Below are 11,442 nucleotides of genomic sequence, written 5' to 3'. Positions count from 1 at the left end.
ACCAAAACAACATTGTATGCAACAATTTACCCGGTAATCGCTTACCGTGGTAAGAGTCATCGTTCTCATTCACCGGATAAGACTTTTGGTCCTTGTCTCACTCTTACCATGTAAGATTCTTGGTTCTTACCATATTCATTCGGTGAGGTAATGTACTTGGCAAGCGCTTACCCGCGTAAGCATTTGGTAAACGGCCCCTATTTCTACAAATCACACGAGATTTATAGAAAAACTAGTTTAAAAATCAAGAAATGTATACACAAATTTTTATAATTTCCTAAATCGTTTTATTTAAAAAAATCATTATTTTGATCAAATTATTAGAAGTCATCTACCAAATGCTTACTCGGATAAGTGCTTATCAAATTACATTTTCTTGTCGGATGAATATGGTAAGTATCAAGAATCTTACCTAGTAAGAGCGAAAGTACGGACCGAGAGTCTTACTCGGTAAGTGACGATCACGACTCCTACCATGGTTAACGCTTACCAGGTAAATTCTTACATACAATGTCATTTTGGTAAACTAAAATCTTACCCAATAAATAAGCAATAGAGTTGAATTTTACCATTAAACGCTTACCAGGAAAGCGTTCAGGTAAAATTCAACTCTATCACTTACTTATCGGGTAAAATTTTGTCTACCAAAACGATATCATATATAACAATTTATTTGTTTGTAGTTATCCACAACAATGTATTTTAAGAATATTCGTGTCAAGTTTTATAATAATTATTTATATCAATAAAATATTATATATGTATGTAGCGTCACATTAAAACTTATTTTATTGATTATTGTGTTGTCCACGTGGCATTTGAAATGGAATTGCTAAATTTGAAAGTGGTTTCAAATTCCTTTTTAAGGGGTAATTCGGTAACCGAGGATTTTCGGGTCAACTAACACTCATCGTCTAACCTCTTGAACAACGACGAATAGTCTGGAGTCATTGTAAGTGAATATCCATGATTAGAATGAGTTTAGCAGCACCTGAATTTGAACCCGGAAAAGATGAGATTCCCACTACACACCCCCCCCCCCTGCAACTTAAACTTACGATAGTTCTACGCTCCCACCCGCAACAGTCCCACAGTCATCATGGAAGAAGTAAATTAGTAGACATCCCAAGATGCCTAGTGAGGCATGAAATCTTACGCATGGCTCATTTTGCCGGTGAATACGTGAGACAAGATGACACAAGATAATACAAAAAGCTGTCACATCTGACACAACATTAGACCGGAACAAAACAGGACGAGTGGGACAAATCCATCTTTTGCCCATCAGATTAGATGGGCCAAAAATAAAAGAGACATGACAAGATTGATAAATTAATCCTAAAACCTTTCACAGGTTTTTCTTTTTTTTTTATTAACCTGGATATCCAACCTGCTATGCGAGCCGGCTAATCCCAGGACGACCACCTGCTTTGCAGATAGCCCGGAGTCACCGCATTTGAACCTTCGTGGCCACAAGGGGATTTTTATTCCTCCTTGGATTTGAACCTAGGACCTCCTGATACTTTTGACCTTTGGAGCCAAGCTCAAACCAATCAGGCACCACAGTATGGTTCAGTTCTTTCACACCTATCTGACTCTCAAAATACAATCATCCTATCAAGTCCAGTCCTCTCTCGCCCACATGCCAAACGGACAAAAATCACCTATCTCAAATTCCAACGTCCCATTCATGTCCACCAATCACATGAACACACATCATGTCTGATTGGTTGGATAAGGATGAGACATGTGAATTTGTGACAACATATACCAAACAAACCCTAGAAAAGGAGATAATAACCTCCTAGGGCTCTAAACAAGATGCTTGAGTTGAGATGGATGGTAAATTTGTCCACTTGTGAGGTTGATGTCCAATTAGAGAGTCACAATGCAATAAACAAACAAAACCCATCAACCAAAAAGGTCACAACTTTATAACTTTGAATTATTAAGCAGCAAAAACCAACATTATTGATAGACTTTATATCTTCATAATAGTTGCAACTAGTCATTGACCATCATCCTTTTATTGTTCCCTTTTCTTGCTTTTTCTAAAGATTAAATAAACCAGCCAAGGTTTTGTATGACAGTGATACATGGAAAAAAAAACAGATGTGATATTTAGACGATGATCGACAACTGAAAACGACAAAGAACGATAGCATGAATTCATTTCTGATCATGCTAACAACTTTTCAAAATCAAAACGTGAAAACTACTGAGAGAGAAAGAAAGGAAGTACAATGGAACCTTTGATTGAGAGCCACAACATGCTGATTTCTGAGCAATCGGAAAAAATGTGGATGCTGATGCAATCGGCAGTAACGGGTTTTGTAATTACTAGCCACAACATGTTGATTTTTGGGCAGCTTCAGAAGTCCCGGCTGCCTGCTCCTGTTTGTTAATCTTAATAGTCTGAGGCTGCAACAAAAGAAAATTAGAGAATAGGTTGTGATTTACCAAAAACACCTTGGGTTGCAACCCGATCAAACAAACCCAGTAAATCTCATACAAAGTAAAGAGGGGAGGCACACATGAAATGATATGGTGGCACGGCCCACTGCTTCATGGTTCCCTCATAAGGGGAAAAAACTACGCTTCTGAAGGGTGCCACCGTATTGTTTTTGTTAGGTGTCACCGTATTGTTTTTGAAACTGAAATGTTAACACAAAATTTTATGGCTGAGATGGTAGACACTCCTGCCTTTGTATAAAAGGCCCGGGTTCGAGTCCCACTGTTGTCAACTTTGTTGGTTTTTAGCTTAAATTTTGGTGTCTTTTTATCTCTTGTGTTTTTAAAACTATACTTAGACAGGACTTGAACATGGGTCTCTTGATCTCTTCTATGTAAAGACAATGAATCAATCAACAGATCTATACTAATATTGTGAACAAAATAGATATTTTTTTTAAAGTCAAATTGTGCCACCACTTGAAAAAAAATTGGGTCCGCCTCTAGATGATAGGTCTGAGGAAGGTAGGATGTACACAGACCTTTCCTCCACCCTGAAGGATAGAAAAATTGTTTATGTAAAGACCCTCAGCTTGCAAAAGAAAAAAGAAAGAAGAGAGCAAGCTACAGGTGTTATTGGTCCTTATTATTGAAGGCAAATTGCATGAAAATGTAACATACTCTGCTTTTTGGGTAACCCGAGGGTTTCCAAGCAGGGACTAATCCCCCAGGCAACCACGAATTGCCTAGAGTCATTGCAAGTGAACCTCCATGGCCACAAGGGCTTTGACAGCGTCTGGATTTGAACCCGGGGAAGATGATATTTCCATTACATCCCCTGAGCCTTAACCAGTGTGCCACAAGCCCACCGAATTGGTTGTAACGTACTTTGTTCTGATTGTTGTTTTGTGTAATGTACTTTCAAAGCCTTCATTTTTGTACCTTAGATGTGATATCCCAAAATTTAGACCAAAGTACGTTACACAAAATAGGAATTGACCAAAGTACGTTACACAAAATAGGAATTGACCAAAGTACATTATATTATCAATGCATTCTCAAATGAGAACTAGGTACCTAATTGTTTGAGATGTCTCATCTAAGGTACTAAAATGAAGGTTTTGAAAGTATGATGCACAAAATAGGAATCAGACTGAAGCACGTTGCATTTTCATACAATTTGCACTACGATTGAAACAACCCCACCAATGAATTCAGCCACCTATGTAAAAACCAAAGGCAATTTTGAAGATAAAACCACATGTCAATGTACCTCAGCCTTTGAGTCGGTTTCGGAGAGTCTTTGTTTTATGTCCCTAGCTATAGTGAAGAAGACCTCCTCCACATTCATATTTGTTTTTGCACTCTGTTTTATGTTGAAAAGCAATTTCAGTATGTATCCAAATGGATCCAACAATGGTACAACATGTACTTACAGTCTCCAGAAATTTCATTCCATATTCATCAGCAAGTGCCTGACCTTTTGAGGTAGGAACAGCCTGGACAATAAAGTGGAAGATGAGGATGCAAATAAGTACATCACACAAATATGGTGGGTGGGTGGGTGAGTGGGTGGGTGGGTGTGGATGTGGGTGTATAAGCGTATATGTGCATGTATATATAGGGGAAAATTTCAAATGTATGTAGATATATGGGGGAAATTTCAAATGAGAACCATGTATATTTTGAGGTCTTGGGAACCAACTATTGATGCATTATTCATGATCAATAACCCTGAATATTATTCATCATGAATATCTGTCACAACACTATCATGAAATAGAGCATGAATAGTTGGTTCCCTGGTTCTTAAAACATTTACGAATCTCACTTGGACCTGTCCCTATACACACACACACACACGCATATAACTTAATCATATACATGCATAGAGAGAGATAGAGAGCAGACCCTCTGACTTTCATCCATGTCAGCCTTGTTTGCAACCAGTATCTTGTTTACGTTATCAGATGCGTGTTGTTCTATGTTCCGGATCCAATTCCTGATGTCTAGACATAATAAAAATAAAAATTAATCAAGAAAACAAAGCAAAGATGATGAAAGAATGCCCAACAACCAGAAAGATGTATGGCACTGCAAAAATCCAGAAGTGGGGAGGATAAAATTAGCCGAAAGGAAACAAAGATGTAATCTTTCCTTCTGCATAATAACAGGGAAAATATATATATTTAAAGAAAATAATTGAAGCATGGTTGCCAATGCTACTAATGAGAACAGAGATGTAAGCAATTACTGTTAAAAGATGCCTCATCAGTTACATCATATACCAGCAGAATACCCATGGCTCCACGGTAATAAGCTGCAGAAAACCAAGATTAGTCAAGACATGCAAGATTAGTCAAGACATGCACCACATTGAGATAAAAAACTACATTCTATTAATCCATGATAATTGTATACAAAAGTATGATGGTACAATTGCAAGCATATACATATTCGTGGAATGAAGGCTTTCTAAGAAGTAGGCAAATGAGAAGTACACATTTATCTATTATTCTGTTATTGTCACCATAATCATTGCTTCATTTGCTGTAAACAATAATTCTTTTGCCAATCAGCTCCTGAATCCTCAACTATAGAATCATTGTGGGGAAACTGAATTTTGTGTACTTGTTCAGTGTAAAATAAAGCATTTGTGAAGGTGGCACAGGAAGCTTTCTGCTATTTACCTATCGGAAAGTGAATATAACATAAATATGCGAGTAGATTTATCACCTAAGAAATCACCCTTTAAACTGACATAGAACATGTTGGAAAATAAAAGAATACAGGTCAATGGTGCACTGCAATTAGGAGGCTTTTAAATTTTTTATACAATTTAGAAGTGAATGGCCCCTTAATCAAGAAAACATATAGATATTTTTAGAATTAGTAAATTAGTGGTATTGAAATATTTTCCCCAAGGTCCACAAATTGATATTATTTAAACCCAAGGATTTCATATCCTTCCTTGCCTTTTGATACATGTTACGTTTAGCGGTCATAATTGACTGATCTGGAATAAGCTGGCTGTGCACAGTTTTGAAAATCCAACGACTGAATTATCGTGGACTACACTGGCTTTGGGATCCAGGCTTGATGCTTCAAGAAAGTTCGAAACCAATCTGCACTTGGTGAAGATTTGGATTCTTCAACATGGTATGGACAAAAGCTTAGTAAAGGTCCAAGAAATGGTTGCCTTCAACTTCCACTCACCTGGTTTCAATGAGGTATGAATCCTCTTTTCACATACATACTATCGATACATCTATTTAATTTGATATAGGTTATTGGACATGTTCCCTCCCTTGCTTTCCAATGTTGACAGATTCTTGACCTAGCATCACAAATATAAAATAAATATAAACCGAGCCACAAGATCTTTTAAACTACTCAAGGATATAGATTTTAGTTTCGACTAACACAGATGAATAAACTCTGCAGCTTACTACTCTTTACAAGGGTACATCCAAATTCTTACAATTACATTGGATTTCATATAAAACACGTGGTAATATGGTATTTTGCATAGTTTTTCTTATATAGTACTCGACAAATTTAAAACACCACATGTTCTATGATGTTCAGATCTGTGATTGTAATACACAGATTAACTACCAAAATACTTGTCCCTTAGATTTACTAGTTACATGCTGCAAGCATCTTTTCATTACATTACAACATTTGGCATACCTCAATCCTGAAAAGCAGAAAGATTCTTCTTCAACAGACTTACCAGTTGTGATTGTCCTGAATCGCTCCTGACCAGCAGTGTCCCAGATTTGCAGTTTGATTCTTTTTCCATCAATCTCAACAGTCCTTATCTTAAAATCAATACTATACAAGAAAAAGATAACATTGTATGTGATCATTATGCTCAGATGCAACTCGAAGTCTATTTGTTATAACTAACAGGCAATTAAGCCTTTATTAAAAAAAAGGCAACCATGGATTCGAATACGAACCCAATAGTTGTAATGAAACTAGTGGTGAAGGAACCGTCTGAGAACCGTAAAAGGAGACAACTCTTACCAACACCTGCAACAATGATTAAACACAGAAAAATAAGTGTCTAACAAAAGTTATTATCTACATTGCCCATGTATACACATCAGCTGCAAAAGATTGGAGAAAATTAGATCCTATGTAATAAAAAAGCGACGCGCAATATGGTTTTAACGCCTATGGTAAGGCACTCTAACATGAGGTCAGTTGCGGGTGCATGTCTAATTTGCTATGCATAAGTAGTTTCAATTTCAAAACAAATGAACATAGAAACTTTTGGTTGTATATTGTATTCAAGCAGAAAGTTTTAAGATGTTCCAAAAAAGTTGCTCTATATCAATTTCTAGGGAGATTTTAGCAATTAGATGAGCTTACAAGTAGCATCTTATTCAACACATACCCAATAGATTAGTCCAAGTGTTGGATGTTCATAATGCGTCTACATCATTCTCAAAAAGTTCTTTGTGTAGCTCAATTATGAAAAATGAATAAATTCAAGATTGAATGGGTGGATTCCATGAAATAAACTCAAGAGTTCAGGTACTTGATTACTAAGCCCCATTGCAATTCTTCACTAGGAAAGAATCTCCTAACAGATGAGTTGCATCCTGTGTCGCATAGGTGTGGGGGCAGTAGTGCAGGTCCATTGCTTGGAGGTAGGAGATCCATTAAAGCCTAAAGGATAGGCATGCTATAGTGGTGAGGTGCAAGGAACATTTCATGATTAAAAATACATACATACATGCATACATACATATATATATATAATGGTAGTTGAAAAATATTAAATAACTATGTGATTGCTTTTGCATTAGAATTTTTCATAAGAGTGTTCTTAGTTATAAATAGTATCATATTGGGGATGGTTGAAACTTTTATAAGCCAAAGGGTGTGCTTAGTACTTTATAAAGTTGTCAGTAGAATCCCTCAAAGTTTCAGGAAAACTTCTACTTGCTAACCCTGAACAAAAGCAGAGAATCATAAAACTAGAGTTGACTTACTTAGACATGACACAGAAGAAGAATAAATGTCAAAGTAATGAACAAGTAGAAGACAACAACAAAGAGATGATGCTGAGAACTGTAATTTTGACTGGTACCAATCTTCACATATCTCTCTCAAACAATTATGGATGCAAATGTTGGTTTTACCATTTTAGGCGGCTGCCATTGCTGCACTCAAATGCATGAATGAAAGGTCCACAGTGGAAGGGACAATATTGACCAAACCTGGGATGCGCCAGTGGTGGTGACATGGGGTTCCTGCACCCAAAAGGTAGCAACTTCACAGAAATAGGCACCACCTGGGCCGCAGAGGTTGTGCTTTCTACAGATACAGAGTGTTACAATTTCCAGAAAATTGATAATGAGGCATAACACTGAGGTTCCATGGATTCAGCTCCAACTATTGTTACTTGAAACAGCTCATATCTTGATGAAAGAATGTCAATGTCCTCAGGAACCACCAATATAACATAATCCATAAATTGCTTCAAAATAGCATGTGATCTCGACAAAAGAAGCAAACACCAAGGACAAAACGAGAAAAGGGAGTTGATCTTACACTGCGACAATAGACTTTTCCACTCTTTGCACAATCATACATTGATGAAGAAATGATTTTACAATAAATTACCAAGTGAAACAATTTTTTAAATAATATATTCCCATGGGATATGGCAGCGAAAATGAAGGTTTCTTCTCCTCTTTGCTACACCTACAAATTTCAAAAATCTCAAATGTTCTGCGGCAATACAAGCTAAACCACTGGGTCAGTGAAATTTGAATGCTTCAGGTTATAGTAAACTGATTGATTAAGCTGCTCTAATGTCTCGATAAATCTAAGTTCAAATTAGTACCTACAGGTACATGAACATCCTACTTGTTTTTCTTCGGGAATGTTAGCAAGTGTAAAATGATTCGAATCCTATTTGCCCATCTATGTTTGCCATATTAATGAAAAGAATGAGAAAATCATTGCATTTCAACCATAGGGAAGAAAATGGCCCTCATGCATGCGTATTCCAAACAGTTATCTGCAATCTCATCCGAATCACCAAATGGAGCATCACCATTACCCCTCCTTCCCCATGTCATCGCCAACGGAAACAAAGGGAAAACCAAGAGATCCAACAAAAAGCTACACAAATCTCTCCGACATTTCCAGATGACGAAACATATAATCAAACAAAAACGCACGTAAAACGATATTCATACAAAGAAATGGAGAAAAATGCAAAGGTAAGTACCGCTGTCGCCGATTAACAGAAGCTTAATGAGGAAATCATAATCCGCTCGAGCTCTAGCTGGTGGAGCAGCCATTTGATCGATTCAGAAGTAATCAGATTGACCAAAAACCCTAGATAACTGACGATTTCTTCCGATCTTCTTCCTCTAATAACACATTGGGGAAATGCAAAACAGAGAATCAATTGAATCCTGAATCACAACAACAAATATGTATGCGTATAGCGGTATATAGATACAGAAATTTGTATGTATAGATTTCCCAGATGACAGAGAAAAAGAGAAAGAGATGTTTACACATGTGAGATAGAGAGAAAACGAGGAGAAAGATGGGAAACGTCTGTAGACGTCAGCACTGGTCGGCCGTTGAATATGATTTTTATTTCTATTTCTATGGCTTTGGTAAATAAATGAAAGTTGAGGGGTCAAATTGTAAATATTTACTACTTAGAAATTAGCATTGCCAAATAAGAAATTCACCGATCAAATTTAATTTTTTAGAAGTTATTTGTTTATCTTTTAATAGTTTTATTAACAAATGAATCTTGTTTGGTAAAAAAATAAGTTTGTCTTTTAATGGTTTTAAAACTCTTTAAATGATTTTATATCATAGGTCTACTTTAACCATTCAGTGTCTTAATTTCATTGTAAACAACAATTATCAAACAATTATATTTCATTTTGCTCTATATCATAAGAGTCTCTTCATCATTTTGACCACTTAATCATTCTGTACCAAACCATTCAGCAATTGTCAAACAGTCCCTAAGTCACTTTTGGACTCAAATTCTTATTTTCACCTGAATTTATGTAAATGTCTTACTCATTTATGGAAAGCTTATTTGTAGATTTAAAAAGAAAAAATATAATTTTTTTTTTACGTAAATGGGGATTCTTATGCAAATTTACGTTAAAAAATTTACTGTTTCTAATCTGAAAGTCGAATTTAGGCAAATGCGTAAGGTATTTGCATAAACTCTGGCTAAAATGAGAATTTAATTGAAAAAATGACTAAAAAATGAATTTGACGTTCGATAAACACAAAAATAACATTATGTGTTTATTATCGGATATGATATGTGTCATCATGAGTTTTATATGTGAAAAGTTTCAGAATCCTTTTAAGGAGGGGGAATGACGTATGAGTGTATTTTTTTAAGTGTATAATATTTATATACAGTGAATGTAACAAAAAAAAACTCACACACCCTTCTCACCTTTAGTGAGGTTTGAACCTTTGACCTTATAAAATGTCAAAGACTACGATACTGTTAGGCTAAATGTCATTTGGTATGACGTATGCATATTGATGTAGAAAGGGAAACCATAACGATTGAGTTCCATAAATCGATATGATACCCTTTTTCGTTATGAATTATGTGGACGAAATTAACTCAAAAAAATACAGGCAGAACTTTTTGGACACATTCTTGTTCAACTTGGCGTAGATACAGTATAGTAGGTACCGGTCCCTACAGAATAAACTGATATGTAATTATTTTTGGATCTCTAGTTTAAATCTGTATTTGAATTTTTAAAAAACATTATGTTGTCTTTTTTTTTTTTTGTCAAAATTATTCAAAATATAAATTTTTAAATGTTTAGTAATTTTAAGAATGATTTTTAAAATTTAGTGATCCAATTAAAAACCAAGTGAGTAGAAAAAATAAACACTAATTTTGGAGCAAATTAAAAGGAAAAATATGAAAACTTATGGATTGTTTTGGCAGTTGTTGAATGGTTTAGTGCAAAATAGTTGAGTGGTTAGAATAATTAATAGACTCTTATGATGTAGTGTAAAAATGAAATATAATTGTTTGATAATTGTTCAGAATGAAATTAGAGCGTTGAATGGTTAAGGGAGACCCAAGATACAAAACCATTTGGAGGGTTTTAGAATCATTAAGAGATATATTTTTGTTGCCCAACAATATTCAAATGTTGTCTCTTAATGAAACTATTAAAATGTAAACAAACAGACCCTTATTTTGGAAACAAATGAGATGGCATACATGTTTTTATTTTTTATTTTTTATTTTTTATTTTATGGAGAACGTTATATGCACATCTTTTATGTCAAAATCGGATAAAATCAAACATTGAAACTGTAAAAAGAATAATTATTGTTGTCGATGTATATATGGAAATTAAGCATCTCCATAAGAGGTTTTTAAAAGAACCTTTTTTTTTGTACTTTTTGTTGTCACCCCACTTCCAACTGATCAAATTAAAACTCACATAAAAGTCCATAATGGTAGTTCTTAGGGCATCTCCAACCCAACAACTAAAAATACTAAAAATTGTGGGTTCATTGAACACTAAATAAAATAAACTACAAGCACGTACTAAAAACCATCTTTAATACTGTAACTAGTAAGAAACCCAGTGTGATGCTGCGGTGCACATCTCGATCTAAAGTTGAGAACATAAAATGTCAATCATGTTTCATTTTTTTCTCTTTTTTGTCCATTCCGACACTAGTTGTATACCCATACAATGTAGCTGAGTCTAAATTTTGAATAGATACCTTGTACAAATAGGTTTTTACCAAATAAAGTTTATATATGTTGATCCATTTTATATATTTTTTATGTTAAATGTGAGGTAAAATAAAAATAAATTAATGTTAAGGCAGTAAAAAAACATGTTTACCTGTGTTAAAATGATATGCGGGAATCTTCCTCATAGTCATCGGTTCTATTTTTTCCAAGACGCTTAAGACTAAGGGTCTGTTTGTTTT

General features: G+C 35.0%; 1 protein-coding gene across 3 annotated transcripts; it reads right to left on the bottom strand.

Moving 5' to 3' along the window:
- Positions 1 to 1,970: 1,970 nt before the first annotated feature.
- Positions 1,971 to 9,035, bottom strand: LOC112519024 (ras-related protein RABE1a-like). Of its 3 annotated transcripts, none has more exons than XM_025126925.1 (9): positions 9,000 to 9,035; positions 8,705 to 8,894; positions 6,417 to 6,489; positions 6,188 to 6,288; positions 4,706 to 4,771; positions 4,363 to 4,460; positions 3,888 to 3,950; positions 3,725 to 3,817; positions 1,971 to 2,421 (listed from the first exon to the last, which is right to left on the bottom strand). In XM_025126925.1, exons 2-9 carry the CDS (start codon positions 8,775 to 8,777, stop codon positions 2,341 to 2,343), a joined length of 648 nt encoding a protein of 215 aa, XP_024982693.1. In that variant the 5' UTR covers positions 8,778 to 8,894; positions 9,000 to 9,035; the 3' UTR covers positions 1,971 to 2,340. The 3 variants fall into 3 exon arrangements, with proteins under 3 accessions (XP_024982693.1, XP_024982694.1, XP_024982692.1); XM_025126926.1 differs by having other exon boundaries at positions 8,705 to 8,849; positions 9,000 to 9,033; XM_025126924.1 differs by lacking the exon at positions 9,000 to 9,035 and having other exon boundaries at positions 8,705 to 8,995.
- Positions 9,036 to 11,442: the final 2,407 nt, after the last annotated feature.

Source organism: Cynara cardunculus (genome assembly GCF_001531365.2).
Source record: "Cynara cardunculus var. scolymus isolate 2C chromosome LG 10, CcrdV1, whole genome shotgun sequence".
Classification (NCBI taxonomy): Eukaryota; Viridiplantae; Streptophyta; class Magnoliopsida; order Asterales; family Asteraceae; genus Cynara; species Cynara cardunculus.
Note: the sequence above shows the minus strand (reverse complement) of the source record. Positions and strands in the feature narration are given on the sequence as shown.

Coding starts and splice junctions, on each gene's coding strand:
- LOC112519024 (XM_025126925.1), bottom strand. CDS start 8,777: ATGGCTGCTCCACCAGCTAGAGCTCGAGCGGATTATGATTTCCTCATT. Junction 6,289..6,416: donor AGTTTCATTACAACTATTGG/GTTCGTATTCGA, acceptor TTTCTTGTATAG/TATTGATTTTAAGATAAGGA. Junction 3,951..4,362: donor ACATGGATGAAAGTCAGAGG/GTCTGCTCTCTA, acceptor TTTATTGTCCAG/GCTGTTCCTACCTCAAAAGG.